The sequence below is a fragment of the Achroia grisella genome, unplaced genomic scaffold (genome assembly GCF_030625045.1).
Source record: "Achroia grisella isolate CSIRO2021 unplaced genomic scaffold, CSIRO_AGI_Agris_v1 utg454, whole genome shotgun sequence".
NCBI classification, from domain to species: domain Eukaryota; kingdom Metazoa; phylum Arthropoda; class Insecta; order Lepidoptera; family Pyralidae; genus Achroia; species Achroia grisella.
In genome coordinates this window covers 17,640-33,502 of record NW_026712865.1, presented here as the reverse complement: position 1 = coordinate 33,502, position 15,863 = coordinate 17,640, and the positions used below count along the sequence as shown (strand labels likewise).

Below are 15,863 nucleotides of genomic sequence, written 5' to 3'. Positions count from 1 at the left end.
GTGAAAATTCGTCTAAGGTTTCCAATATTAAACGTCAAAAATGTCAAAACAACAATAACAACAACAATTCACAAATGTCAAATTCATTCGAATCGGTATCGTGAAATAAATTCATTCATAACAAAATTTCTGACTGTCGTTTCGATATTGTAATAATTGTATTCTATTTTGCTTTGTGCTACAAATTAAAAATAAACATTTTACGTAATGAAGTTTTGATTCGAATTGTGTGTATTTATTTTAAACAATGATTCCGTCTAACACTATCTGCGTCTCACAAGAGGGCCCGGCGAATGCTCTAGCCCTCAACAAGGATTGTACCCAAGTGGTAATTGCTGGAAGAAATGGTAATATATCTATATTACATTACTTCTAAGTTTTTATCTTACTACGCTCTTTTATTTATATAATTTAAATATCTATTCAAACAGCTTCAAAACCTCTTTGCTTATATACTACTATAATTTATTTTATTTTTATAAATATCTATATATGAGGTTTATAATATGATGTAAAAATAAATTATTTTTCAGTATTCAAAGTATTTTCAATTGGTGATAATGAATTTGCTGAGCTGTGCAATCTACGAGTCGGCAAAAACTTGAATCTTAATTTTTCATCGATTGATGTCGCCTGGAGCACCATTGAAGGTATATAATATTCTTCGATTCAGTAATTTATATTTTTTATGCATAGGCATTTAATACATATTAAAAATACTTTACAAATCAATATTAATAAATAAATGTATACTCAAAATTCCAACAATTTGGAAGTATGTACTTTTATATAGTACTTTTTGTTAATTATATTCCTAATATTTGTTTTTATTAGTAAATATAAAATGACTAAGGGCAGTGTGGGTGAGTGTTATTTTATTTTACAGCAAATAAAAGAAGAAAAAAGAGTTGTTAAAATATAATAATACTATTATTATAGTCTATTACTATTAGTATATGTTACACCCGATGCACTGGTGGCCGGTCCACGTTGAGATTCCATAGATTGGGTATTAGGTTGAAGCATGTTTGCCCATAACCAGTAAAAATTAATGAAAATAGTTAGATGTTTTAACAGACGTCCTTTATTGCAGAGCGCAGTGACAGAAGTATTATAAAATAAAAATTATATAAAGATCATCATATTTTGAATATGGATAAAAGAATATAAAAACTGCCAGTGACTCTCATTGTAGGTCTAACAGTTAAAATATAATAATACTATTATTATAGTCTATTACTATTAGTATATGTTTATTTACCAAATATTAATAATGTTTATATTTATTACAAATAGCTTTTATTTAGATCAGTGTTTCCCAATTAATTGTATGTGAAGATGCATTAAGGGGTATGTGCGGCTATCAGTAAAACAAACATACACACACACTCACAAACTTTCACATTTAGAATATTAGTGTGATTGCTACAATAAGAGGTACGCAAGGTTTCGGGTCTTTTTTGAAGTGGTATGCAGCAAAAACTATTTGGGAACTGGTCTAGATTAAATTGGCAGAATGTATATATGTATATACACATACATAAACATACAGATAACTACAAATTAATATACATGTTTACAATAATACAGATTAATTTTTAAATTCAAACTTGGGAGAATAGAGTGATCATCAGCATATGCTATTGCAAAAGCAAATAGTCTAATCAGTGTTCGCAACCCAAACAAACCTTTGTTAGTGGAGTTCTTGCCAGTTTCCATGATCTTCTATCATAATCTTTAAATGTTGATACATTTAAAGAGTATGATAGAAGATTGTGGAAAATGTTGATACTACTCCAATTCCACCTTCAATTTGTTTGATGTAGCTGTTAGCCAATTCATCTTTAATTTGCGTGAGGTGCGCACACAAATAAACTAATTAATTTCTAATGTAGTTCATATACAGTTACATAGAAATTCAAGTGAATAAAAAATATAATAATTTTTTTATGTTTTAGAGAACACATTAGCAACAGCAGCTACAAATGGAGCAGTGGTTGTGTGGAACCTCGGCCGCTCTGGTCGATCCAAACAGGAACATGTATTCTCAGACCACAAGAGGACAGTCAATAAGGTGCAATATAGATAGATAAATGGCAACAGCACAAACATTTGTATTCTTGAGTATGATTGTTTGTCGGTCTGGGTGTTTTTTTATGTATAATATGTATATATTTTAAAAAAAAATATCTACGTATTTGTATTAGTTCTCTAGTATCTACAATATAAACTTTAGCTAGCTTAACATGGTTCTTGATGGCGCTGTATGAATTGCCCTGAGATTATTATTAATATTTGTTGGAAATTGTAAATGCCAAATCAACATGTAACATGTTAGAAAGTGACAGTGTGTATATCTGTACTGCTTATACAACTCACAAAGCTGAGAGAGAAAATCTATGAGATTTTCTCTATACCAGAAAGAATGGTTGAATTGAAGTGATTTTTTTCTTTGTTCACTCCCTCACTTCTCATATGAATATATATGAATGTGGATGGATGTAAAGGGAGGAGACGCCCTAAGAAAAGATAGATGGATTGTGCGAAAGATGATATGAATAAAATAAGAGTATGCTCAGATATGACGACCGATAGAGAGCAGTGGAAGAGAATGACATACTGCGCCGACCACAAATAATGGGTTAAGGCAAGGCAATGATGACTCCCTCATTTCTAAATAAGCTGATACTATGTTAATTTTATGGCAGGTCAGCTTCCACCTCACAGAGCCAGCGCTGCTCATCTCCGGCTCGCAGGATGGTATGATGAAATGCTTCGACCTGCGTATGAAGGAGGTGGCGCGTACATTTATCAGGTCAGATGGGTTCAGCTTCTATTAGTTGGCTTCTATACTTGTTTGTTAGTAGTAGTGTTAATACTTTATGTGGTCATGACTAGCTATAATAATGTAAACCGATAGATAGATAAATTCTTTATTCACAATTACAGACACATAACATACATGAGATACAGAAAAACACGAATTAATAAAAGAAATGTAGGTGGCTGTACGACATTTGATAGGAACGCAAATATTAGTTACAGTGCGTTTTTTTTTGTTGTCATTTGTATTGTATGGAGTTATGTTATACTGTTTTAAAGTCAGATGAAATATATATAGTTGTCTAATTGTTAGTATCTGACATTTTTCGTATAAGGCCTTTGTAGGGAATCTATAGTGACTGAAAGTCATTGTCTTTAGAAGAGATCTTTGAGCTCGCTCTAATGATATCATATGTGTTTTACAAGCTCCACCCCAAACTGTAACACAGTAACCGAATACTGACTGAGCCAGGGAGTAATATATTGTTCAAATCATATTATATATAGCTATATATAATCATATTATATATGTGAGCTATAGTATCTCAAAAAAATTAATACAGCTCTCAAAACAAGCTAGTTAACGGCTGACATATCATGAATCTTTGTCAATTAATATCCAGCAACACGGAGTCCATCCGCGACGTGCAGTTCAGCCCGCACCAGGCCCACACCTTCGCGGCCGTCTCTGAGAATGGCAACGTCCAACTGTGGGATGTACGCAAGCACGAGCGGTGCCTGCAGCAGTTCACCGCTCACTCCGGACCTGTGTTCGCCTGCGACTGGCACCCGGAGATACCCTGGTTAGCCACCGCCTCCAGGGACAAGACTATTAAGGTATGGTTAAACTTGTATAATATTTATTAACTAGCTGTTCACGCGTGGAATTTAACTTTATTTTTCTAAAATAAAAGTTACTTAGGCTAAGTTACTCCTTATTATATCAGCTACCTGCCAGTAAAAGTCACGTCAAAATCGGTCCAGCCATTTCAGAGATTTGCCGGAACAAACAGACAGACAAAAATGGTAAAAAATGTTATTTTGGTGTATGTACCGTATTTATATATATATATGCATGTAGTAAAAAACGGTCATTTCAATATTACAAACAGACACTGCAATTTTATTTATATGTATAGATCAGTTTGATGGTGTAGTGGTTTGGTACTGCGCTTTATTTTCGATGCTTGCGGGTTCAAATCGTCGCATGGTGCAAATATTTCTATTCTTGAGCATCATACTGTTTGTATCAGTCTGAGTGTTTTGTATGTATATTATATATGTATTTACAAAGAAAAATTATTTATATCAGTTGTCTAGTATCCATAATTCAAACTCAGCTTAGCTTTGAATTAGATGTTGTTGAGTAAATCGTCATGGTATAAAATTAAGTAATTTTTACCGCCTCTTCGAATGCAGTGATTACTTGAATATCCGTAACGTTTGTATGTGGGTCAGCTGATAACACTGTCCGTCTGTCTAGACGTGCGTGCAGTCGTGTTTTCCTTATCACGACAATTAGATAAATATTAAATACCAGCTGACCAGCGATTGCTCCATATTTTCCCTGTTTTTCCAATATTTTTAACTTTATAGCTTCGCTCCTATTGGTCGTAGCGCAATGTTACAGCCTATAGTCTGTAAATTGGGTACCCAACACTAAATTACCACTTTATAATATTAGTATAGACTAGTTTCTCGCGAGTTCGTCTGTTTGTTTTGGGATGGAAGGTAGACCAGTATCTGTCCTGGTGATACGATATATCTTTAAATTTCATTATGATCCGTCGTTTAGTTAGTTAGGTTACAAACAGCTTTGACCTTTCTAATTTATAATATTAGTATAGGTAGATAGTATGATGCCTAAAGATGGGCTATCTCATACTCATAACAAAAGCAGTAAACCCTAAACCACTGTCAGAAAATGCAAGAATACAAAAGCTCTAATAATATTCAACTATCGCAATTCAACTATTCGATATCACATCAATCGCAAAAAGCAAGAGCTACAGCTAAAGTACAATAGTCTATATTGGATGCTAGGAAGGAACTCTAGACTGTCCATGGACAACAAACTCCTCATCTATAAAGTTATTTTGAAACCTGTTTGGACGTATGGTCTGCAACTATGGGGCAGCGCAAGTGATACCAACATAAATATTCTCCAGCGCCAATAAAACAAAATCTTAAGAACCATTGCACAAATACCATGGTACATAACCAACACTGAAGTCCATGATCACCTTCAAATAAGAACAGTGAAGGAGGAAATTCGGAATTTGGCAGCCAAATATAAAGAACGGTTGATTCATCACCCCAACAAACTTGCTCGACAACTCACCATAGAACAACATGTGAGACGACTAAAACGCTATCATATCCTGGAGCTAGAAGATCGGCAGTAGCTCTGGGATGCAGATGAGTAAGGTTTCCAATGGGAAGCCGCTCTACATGATAGCATCACAGAACATATTCGCTTATAGTCCTGGGACTGATCGCAAATGTACTCGGAGAAAAAAAAAAATTCAACTAGAATCAATACTACAATGGACTACATCAATTTTTCATCCCCCTATTTAGGGGGATGAAAAATAGATGTTGGCCGATTCTCAAACCTACTCAATACGCTCGCAAAATTTCATGAGAATCGGTCAAGCTGTTTCGGAGGAGTATGGGAACGAAAACTGTGACACGAGAATTTTATATATAAGATTTATCTATTTCTATGGCTTTAAATAAACAGTTCATCAATGCATTTGTTTGTTAGGTGTGGGACGTCCATGCAAAACCAAATCTGGAGCACACAATATACACCATAGCATCAGTGGGGCACGTGAAATGGAGACCGCAGAGGAAGTAAGTTCAGTTCTGTTCAAAAGTTATTTGATCGCATACTACAGTTTTATTTAAATTAACATCCAAGAGTTCATAATAGACCTAATTATCGATTTGTATCTTTAGTCGAATATCCGCCATTTTGCCTTGATAGTTATTGGAAAAAAACACATTCGATTTATGTACGCGAGAAGACAGCACACGTATCTTCTTCGTTCTCTTTGTGTACTCACTCTTTCCCGAATATTCCAATTGAATGATCAACGCCATTGCGTACGAATATATTCTTTTAATTCTAAATATTGTTTTACGGCTTCATGCAGCGATACATTCACTCACACGATTTATGTACGCTGGAGTGCGCGAGAAGACACAAAGAGAACGAGTAAGAAGACAAGCACGCGTGTCTTCTTACTCGTTCTCTTTGTGTACTCACTCTTTCCCGAATATTCCAATTGAATGATCAACGCCATTGCGTACGAATATATTCTTTTAATTCTAAATATTGTTTTACGGCTTCATGCAGCGATACATTCACTCACACGATTTATGTACGCTGGAGTGCGCGAGAAGACACAAAGAGAACGAGTAAGAAGACAAGCACGCGTGTCTTCTTACTCGTTCTCTTTGTGTACTCACTTTTTCTCGAATATTCCAATTGAATGATCAACGTCATTGCGTACGAATATATTCTTTTAATTCTAAATATTGTTTTACGGCTTCATGCAGCGATACATTCACTCACACGATTTATGTACGCTGGAGTGCGCGAGAAGACACAAAGAGAACGAGTAAGAAGACAAGCACGCGTGTCTTCTTACTCGTTCTCTTTGTGTACTCACTCTTTCCCGAATATTCCAATTGAATGATCAACGCCATTGCGTACGAATATATTCTTTTAATTCTAAATATTGTTTTACGGCTTCATGCAGCGATACATTCACTCACACGATTTATGTACGCTGGAGTGCCATGCAAACCAAAGAGAACGAGTAAGAAGACAAGCACGCGTGTCTTCTTACTCGTTCTCTTTTTGTACTCACTCTTTCCCGAATATTCCAATTGAATGATCAACGCCATTGCGTACGAATATATTCTTTTAATTCTAAATATTGTTTTACGGCTTCATGCAGCGATACATTCACTCACACGATTTATGTACGCTGGAGTGCGCGAGAAGACACAAAGAGAACGAGTAAGAAGACATGCGTGCTTGTCTTCTTACTCGTTCTCTTTGTGTACTCACTTTTTCTCGAATATTCCAATTGAATGATCAACGTCATTGCGTACGAATATATTCTTTCCATTCTAAATATTGTTTTACGGCTTCATGCAGCGATACATTCACTCACACGATTTATGTACGCTGGAGTGCGCGAGAAGACACAAAGAGAACGAGTAAGAAGACACGCGTGCTTGTCTTCTTACTCGTTCTCTTTGTGTACTCACTTTTTCTCGAATATTCCAATTGAATGATCAACGTCATTGCGTACGATTATATTCTTTTCATTTAAATATTGCTTTACGGGTTCATACAGCGACACATTCACGCAACAATCTTAATCACACCAAATAAAAAAATGTAAAGAATCGATAATGATAATAAAAAAAAATCTTATAATTATATTATATTGTAGCAGCGTACTTTCTATACGTGCCACCTTTAGCTCCTTAACCTGTATCATCACAAGCTCCCAAGTTCTTGACGAAGTAGCTCATAGACCTAAACCTTTAAAGGGACGTGTACACACTCCCGCTCTAAAATGTCATAGACACTTCATGTATATTGTACGTAAGTCCGTTTAGCTTGTTTGATGTTCTGATTTCTGTACGTGTGCGGGTGCTTGTGCAGGTACCAGGTGGCGTCGTGCGCGCTGGTGCTGGACTGCGCGGTGCACGTGTGGGACGTGCGCCGCCCGCACGTGCCGCTGGCCACCTTCGCAGAGCACCGGGACGTCACCACCGCCATCGCCTGGCTCGCCTCGCCGCACGCCTTCCTCTCCACCAGCAGGGTACTACACTCATGATGTATATAGTGATGGTTATGGTAGTGATGATGAGTTATTGTGACAGGACGTCAAAATTTATTTAATATTTAGTTTCTTCTTTTTATATTTGAGAAACAATTGATAGTAGCGTAAAAACGTGTCGTTAAAGGATTGCAGCCTGTACCGGCATCGGTTCACGGAGGCGGCGCATCCAGTGTTGTGGGCGAACCCGCAGGGCGTGTGTGTGTCGGCGCGGGGAGAAGTAGCGCATGCAGCGCCCGAAAGGCCATTGCCGCCGCCGCTACTGCATGCGCGCCCACCCGCGCCGCCCGGACTGGGGTGAGTGAGGGGGGAGAGGGGGGCTGATGGGGGAACATGGGGGCTTTTTTTATGGATGATAATGGAATGATGCTTCCGCCTACGCTAATGGTTTGCGCTGGCGGGGTACCAGTGGAGGATGATAAGATGAACATGAGGTCAGGTTAGTTAGCTCATCGTGACAAATTCACAAAGAATTTATTATGATGGTGGTTCTAGGGGGAACCGCGTGGAGGTCAAACTGACATGGTATATTGCTAGCAATGGAGTCAGGAGTTTACATTACTAACAATTCCTTTTCTCCCGGAACATGGGGGCTAGGTGGTGCCCGAGCGGTATTTGTCGCCGTTCGGTTTGGGATGAGCGGTGAGGGGGTGTGGGGGGGTGTAGGTGGGTGTAGGTGGTTGGGGACGGGGGCGGATACACGCGGGGCGAGATGGTGTACGCTGCGCCCGAGCGGTTTTTGCCGCCGCCGCTGTAGCACGCGCGAGGCCTGGGCTGAGCGGTGGGGGGATGAAGCGAGTAAACGCAGAACGACGTGGCCGTACGCGGCGCTCGCCGCTACCCGCGTCGAGAGTGGCGGTGTGGGGGAGTAGTAGAAGAGTGAGCTGAGGGGTGAGGGAAGGGGGCGAGTACACGCGGGACGACATGGTCGTACGCGGCGCCCGCCGCTACCCGCGTCGAGGGTGGCGGTGTGAGGGGGGTACCGTAGCGGAGGCGGGGCGGTGACGCGCGGCGCGTTGCAGGCGCAAGCAGCCGACGGCGGGCGCGCTGGGCGGCGCGGCGCAGGCGGAGCTGGAGGCGGCGTTCCCGGGCGGCGCGGCGTCGGGCGTGGCGCGGCACGCGGCGGCGCGCGCGCACGGCCCGCTGGTGGGCTGCGCGCGCGGCTACCGGCTGCGGGGCCGCGCGCCGCACGCGCTCGCCGCGCACAACGCGCTCGTCGCGCGCGCGCACCGCCGCCCGCTGGCCGCGCTCGTGTGGGACGTGGCGCGCGCCGCCTGCAGGCCGGCGCCGCACGTGCCCGCACGACGGTACGTACCACCCACCGCGCGCCGCACGCGCTCGCCGCGCACAACGCGCTCGTCGCGCGCGCGCACCGCCGCCCGCTGGCCGCGCTCGTGTGGGACGTGGCGCGCGCCGCCTGCAGGCCGGCGCCGCACGTGCCCGCACGACGGTACGTACCACCCACCGCGCGCCGCACGCGCTCGCCGCGCACAACGCGCTCGTCGCGCGCGCGCACCGCCGCCCGCTGGCCGCGCTCGTGTGGGACGTGGCGCGCGCCGCCTGCAGGCCGGCGCCGCACGTGCCCGCACGACGGTACGTACCACCCACCGCGCGCCGCACGTGCCCGCACGACGGTACGTACCACCCACCGCGCGCCGCACGTGCCCGCACGACGGTACGTACCACCCACCGCGCGCCGCACGTGCCCGCACGACGGTACGTACCACCCACCGCGCGCCGCACGCGCCCGCACGACGGTACGTACCACCCACCGCGCGCCGCACGCGCCCGCACGACGGTACGTACACACCGACTCGCATCTCACATAAACTAACCCACCGAACCGCCTGGAGGACTGGACGAACCGCTGGGCCTTTTGGAGGTGCGGGAGTTCGCGCATCGGTAGCACCGGAGGCGGAGCGAGTACGAGAAGACGGAGTACTACCCGGCACCGAAACTGTCAATGTTTCGTCCGCTACCCTAGAAGGGAGAGAGACGAGGGACAGGAGTGGAAATTATTTGTAGAGGTCAAGAGAATACATGCTTTTCAGCGCACATTCCCTTAAGATTCGGCCAGTATAACCGAGAAGTTGAAATGGTCATAGGTCATCACCATCATGATAATCATCGTCGTCATCATCGTAATCATTAGCATAATCATTATCCCCATCCACATCCACAAAAGTTACTTTCAATTAAATGATACTGATTACTGATTAAGATTTCCAATTAAAATAATTTCAACTTTTAATTATCTGATAAAAGCTAATTGGCTGATTGCAGATAGATATGAAAAAAAGAAAAAACCTTTCAATATGATTAATTGTTAAACAAACTTGATAATGATTTAGAATCATTAATGTTTCAATCGTGAATGTAACTAAGTTTCGGCCGCTTACTAAGAGTGTCGTGTGGGTGTATGTGGGCAGTGCGGCGGCGGCGGAGCCTGCGCCCGTGGTGGAGGAGGCGGGCGCGGAGGAGGCGGAGGAGGAGGCGGAGGCGGAGGAGTGGGCGGGCGCGCAGTTCCACAACTCGGGCGTGCTGGGCGTGCCCACGCTCACCGTCTACATCCCGCCCGCGCGCCGCCTCCGTGCTGCTGACGGTCTCTATACGTTCTCTTTGATTCTTAATTATCTTTTTATAACTTAGGTAATAAATGAGTTTAAAACTCACACCGCCACCCATGAGCAGAAGAACACCAGAAGATTTGCAAGTGCGTTGCCGGCCTTTTAAAGAAGGAATTAGCATTTTTTTTAATGAATTCATCTATGACAGAGATTCCCAAACTTCATTCGTCGTTAAACTCCTTGTCATATTTTGCCCCATTCTTACCTGGTATTGATTTTTTGTAAATTTATAACTGTAAAGTTTAGTGTTAAAAACATGAAGTAAAAACAACAAGACGACCGCTGTCGTTTATCATAAACCCCTAGAAGTCGATAGACCACTTTAGGAATTACTGATCTAGGATGTATTAATCACTATGGCAAATAAAAATGACATCCGTATATCCATATAGTGGCAATTAAATTAGGATGGATTCAGCCAAGTAAGCACAATTGAGTGGCAATTAAATTGGGATGGATACATCCATGTAAGCACAATAGAGTGGTTATTAAATTGGGATCCGTACAGCCATTTCATTGCAATTGAGTAATAATTAAATTGAGACACTTGATCGAAATCCCCTGTGTGTTCACGTGCGCAGAGAGCGCGGGCTGGGTGTCGGCCGCGTCCGCGCACTACGTGGACGTGGAGGCGGCCGACTGGACGCTGCCCGAGGAGGCGTTCCCGCTGCGCGCCGCGCATCCGCAACATCCGCCGCATCCGCAGCATCCGCAACATCCGCACCATCCGCACCACCCCCCGCCGCCGCCCGCCCGCGCCCCGCACCTCCCGCGCGACGACCGCGACCTGTGTGACGGTGAGTGTGTCTGATATCTTGTATTCATAGCAATCTACTTATGATGGAAACCTTAAATTTCTTTAATTTTATTAGAGTTGTTAGTACTCATAAATATAGATTTCCATGTATATATGAGGCGATGTTAGCATGTTTAATAGTTAGTGAGGTAGCTGTATGTGCAGGGTGGAGCGCGGGCACTATTTGCGAGCCCGGCTGCGGGCCGGGCTGCGGGCCGGGCTGCGGGCCGGGTTGCGGGCCGAGCTGCGGGCCGGGCTGCGGGCCGAGCTGCGGGCCCGGCTACGGACCAAGCTCGCCTGTCGCGGGCTCGTCCCCGGGCTCGTCGTCGCCGGGCAGCGAACCCGCACCGCCGCCCGCCCACCACTCATCCCTCAACATGGCAAGTTTATACCACACATATATTTTGTCGTTCATAAGCGGCTGAAATGTTCTACATGAATAAATTATTTTTTAATTTGAATTTGTACCGTGTATTAATTTAAACATACAGACCTATCTTTACCAATTGAATCGTTACGTAGAGAACTTGCAAATATGTACGCGTACTCAAAATTAAATAATATGAATACGTACATAAATTTTACTTGTCGTTTCTCAGGGATCGATGTTAGGTCCCGTTCTCGTAACTCTTATGGATACAGATGGAGGAGTCGTCGGAGGGCTCGTCGTCGGCGGCGGAGGCGGGGGTGGGTGCGGCGGGTGGTGCGGGTGGTGCGGGTGGTGCGGGGGGTGCGGGCGGTGCGGGGGGCGCGGGGCGCGTGCCGCTGGACGTGGCGCCGCTGCTGGCGGCGGCGCTGCGCCACCACGCCGACCTGGGGGACGTGCAGACCGCCGCCGCCGTCATGATCGTGCTGCAGGAGTACAGGTCCTGTCACACCTCCACTTAATACTACTTTACAGCAGACATTCATTACTAAATCATTTCCAGATGAGATATTTTGTAGAAATGTAAATGTTAGTGGAAGGTAAAGAAAAGGCGTGTATGAGACAGAAACATGGCAGTGCCGAAATATTGGATTTGAAATCGAAAGTATATTTGAATTGCAGAAGTGACTTGTTCCCGTACATCGACGAGAGTCTTCAGGAACAGTGGCTATTAGGATACATAGAGCTGTTACAACGGCATAAGCTGTGGAATGTCGCTACAGAGGTTAGTGATCATCAAATACTGTATGTCGTATTCGCTTTAAAGTTATGGAGAACACGATTTTAGTCTAATGTGAGCAAATGCTGCAACCAACAGACAGTTTCTCATGACAGTATTTTGATTTCTGTGACAGATACTTACTTTGGACATTTTCATTACCTCTTCTATCTCTGTCACTTTAACTCGGCGGTCGTCTAACATTATTTGGTGAACTTTGGCAATGTTATCGATGAACTTTCGGGAAGTCCAAAAACTGCAGATAGTATAGTTAATAACTATCAGTAGGTACAGTTTTTGGATGTCCCGAACGGTAATCGTCTCCTAAGCTATTACGGCCACGTTTAAATTCCGCTGCCCAAGATTTTACTGTAAATGATGGTGCAGAGTCTCCATAGAGAGAGTCCAAGTTATCTTTGATTTAAGGAGGCGTATAGCCTTTCAAAAACATAAATTTAATATAGTCGTTACTCAATTTTTCCAATTTTACAAAAACACATCGTCTCGTTCAAACGACTGTCAACTAAAAACTGCGCGTACAAAATAGCCGAAACTTTGGTTAGTAATAAAACTCTTTAGGTTGAAGTTTGAATTTTTAGATTATTCAAGTCTATGCTGAATTTTCTGGGTCTCGCCATCATTTCCCATCAGATAAGGTAAGACCAGGAGCAAACCCGTTAATAATACTAAAAAAGACCACCCAGGTATAAGGATTCTCATTTTTGTCGTTGGGAGGCAGGTGTGGGTCACCATGAATCGCAGTTGGGGGTTCATAATCCTCATATATGGCACCCGTAGATTACACATGTGTCTGTTTGCAGGTGATCCGGTGCGCGTGGCTGAGCAGCGTGTGGTCGATGTCGCAGCAGTCCACCAGCGTGGCCACGTGCTGCGGGGGCTGCGGACGACGCACGCGCCCCCGCCAGCCCTGCGACCGGTGCGCCCCCGGCGCCTCCCCCGACCTGTGCGCCGTCTGCCGCCAGGTACCGCCCCCCGCCCCCCGCCAGCCCTGCGACCGGTGCGCCCCCCGCGCCTCCCCCGACCTGTGCGCCGTCTGCCGCCAGGTTCCGCCCCCGCCCCCCGCCAGCCCTGCGACCGGTGCGCCCCCCGCGCCTCCCCCGACCTGTGCGCCGTCTGCCGCCAGGTACCGCCCCCCGCCCCCCGCCAGCCCTGCGACCGGTGCGCCCCCCGCGCCTCCCCCGACCTGTGCGCCGTCTGCCGCCAGGTACCGCCCCCCGCCCCCCGCCAGCCCTGCGACCGGTGCGCCCCCCGCGCCTCCCCCGACCTGTGCGCCGTCTGCCGCCAGGTACCGCCCCCCGCCCCCCGCCAGCCCTGCGACCGGTGCGCCCCCCGCGCCTCCCCCGACCTGTGCGCCGTCTGCCGCCAGGTACCGCCCCCCGACTTGGGCCCTGCGACCGGTGCGCCCCCCGCGCCTGCGTCGTCGTGGTCGGGTTCTGCGTCGTGGTATCGACCGCCGCCCCCCGCCAGCCCTGCGACCGGTGCGCCCCCCGCGCCTCCCCCGACCTGTGCGCCGTCTGCCGCCAGGTACCGCCCCTGGAGGTCAGCCCTGCGACCGGTGCGCCCCCCGCGCCTCCCCCGACCTGTGCGCCGTCTGCCGCCAGGTACCGCCCCCCGCCCCCCGCCAGCCCTGCGACCGGTGCGCCCCCCGCGCCTCCCCCGACCTGTGCGCCGTCTGCCGCCAGGTACCGCCCCCCGCCCCCCGCCAGCCCTGCGACCGGTGCGCCCCCCGCGCCTCCCCCGACCTGTGCGCCGTCTGCCGCCCGCCAAACAAGTCGCGACTTGTTTACACAAACGAGACGTCACAGCATGGAGCGAGGCAGGTAGTAGTCTGACTTCCAGACCAGGCACCGTACGCACGTCCGGACACCACCGCGACTCGGACGCGTCTCCACCACGACCATTACCTGCCATCACACCAAGCACGACGTTCTTTCACCATCATCTGTTGACAGGTGGTCCGCGGTCTGTACGCGTGGTGCCAGGGCTGCTCCCACGGCGGTCACCTGCAGCACATGAAGACCTGGCTCGAGCAGCACCAGCTCTGTCCAGCCGGCTGCGGCCACCAGTGCCAACTCGGCTGATTCCAAGACACGCTCCCACAAATATATGTGTAAGTACCAAGCGGGACCTTCGCTGCTCCATCATAAGAAGTACTGTTTATAAGACCTACCTGGAACAGCACCAGCTGAGTCCAGCTGTCTACGGCCACTAGTGTCAACTTGGCCGATTCCAAGACTCGCTTCTAGTACTACATGTGTAAATACCAGGACCTTCGCTGCTCCATCAAGAGATATTGTACTCTTTGAGTACTCGAGAGTGTCAAGAATTTTGTTAAAGTAATATATTCGTATTTTTAAAGGACAATTTTTACCACGTACGTACGATTTTTTTTGACACTGTACCGTCCGAGTTATGACATTGAAAGAAACAAAAATCTAAATATATTAAACTCAAAAGTGACTGACATAGTGATCTATCAACGCACAGCCCAAACCACTGGACGGATCGGGCTGAAATTTGGCATGCAGGTAGATGTTATGACGTAGGCATCCGCTAAGAAAGGATTTTGATTAATTCTACCCCCAAAGGGATAAAATAGGGGATGAAAGTTTATATGAAACTTTATCAATTTTAAACCGATCGGACTGACACTTTGCATGCATAAAGCTACTATGACGTAGACATCCCCTAAGAAAGGATTTTGCTAAATTCCACCCCTAAGGGGATAAATTAACGCGAGCGAAGCCGCGGGTAAAAGCTAGTAAAGGTATATATGTCTACACCGATTTGTACAAAAAAGCTATTTTGTATTGTAAATTTGTAATACAAATTATTTCTTATATGACCAATAGTGGATAACTGTTCTAGCGCCATATAGTTTTAATTTAAAAACTCGTATTTGGGTTCAATTGATGGATATACTTTTTTTATATAAATATACGCAGTCATGAATAAATAAATAATCAGGGATGTTATGGATATGAAATTACGGATACAGATAGGTTTCGGATATAGGAATGATTATTATACCGGATACGGATACGGATGCGGATATGAAATTATTTCGGATCATCCATTAGTTTCAGATAATTTCGGTTACTGATATTTGCCTTTTAAGGAATTTCAAAAGTAAAATAGAATGGTTTTATTTATATGTCATCATTTATTAGGAACTAGCTGTGACCCGGGACTGCGTCCGCGTGGAATTTAATTTTATTTGTCTGTCTGTCTGAAACAAGATTTTTTCTAAAATAAAAGTATAAGCCTAAGTTACTCCTTATTATATCAGCTACCTGCGAAAAATAGTCCCGTCAAAATCGGTCCAAACAGACAGACAGACAAAAACTGTTTTGTAAAAATGTGACTGGACTGTAAAATTATAGGATGTTTTTTATCTTGTGAAAAATTTGAATTATCAATACGACCTCCGACGCGCATTAATTTATTTTCGTCCATAAAGACGTTCAGTTTTAATAGTTGACTGTTTTTTGGCAAATTATCATTATTTAACAGTAACTTGTACTCGGGAAAGGATTCATATTGACTATTTGAAATAATTAAAACTAAGGCGTCGCGTAAGTCTACC

The 15,863-nt window shown here is 45.3% G+C and overlaps 1 protein-coding gene across 1 annotated transcript; it reads left to right on the top strand.

Moving 5' to 3' along the window:
• Positions 1–106: 106 nt before the first annotated feature.
• On the top strand, positions 107–14,358 carry LOC131845156 (GATOR complex protein WDR24-like). Its single transcript, XM_059194193.1, has 16 exons — positions 107–347; positions 534–650; positions 1,959–2,074; positions 2,709–2,815; positions 3,447–3,660; positions 5,591–5,679; positions 7,511–7,670; positions 7,816–7,985; positions 8,711–9,011; positions 10,134–10,290; positions 10,897–11,112; positions 11,277–11,491; positions 11,754–11,977; positions 12,160–12,262; positions 13,078–13,239; positions 14,230–14,358. The coding sequence occupies exons 1-16, from the start codon at positions 248–250 to the stop codon at positions 14,356–14,358; spliced, it is 2,580 nt and encodes an 859-aa protein (XP_059050176.1). The 5' UTR covers positions 107–247.
• Positions 14,359–15,863: the final 1,505 nt, after the last annotated feature.

Coding starts and splice junctions, on each gene's coding strand:
- LOC131845156 (XM_059194193.1), top strand. CDS start 248: ATGATTCCGTCTAACACTATCTGCGTCTCACAAGAGGGCCCGGCGAAT. Junction 348..533: donor GGTAATTGCTGGAAGAAATG/GTAATATATCTA, acceptor ATTATTTTTCAG/TATTCAAAGTATTTTCAATT. Junction 11,492..11,753: donor ACCACTCATCCCTCAACATG/GCAAGTTTATAC, acceptor TTATGGATACAG/ATGGAGGAGTCGTCGGAGGG.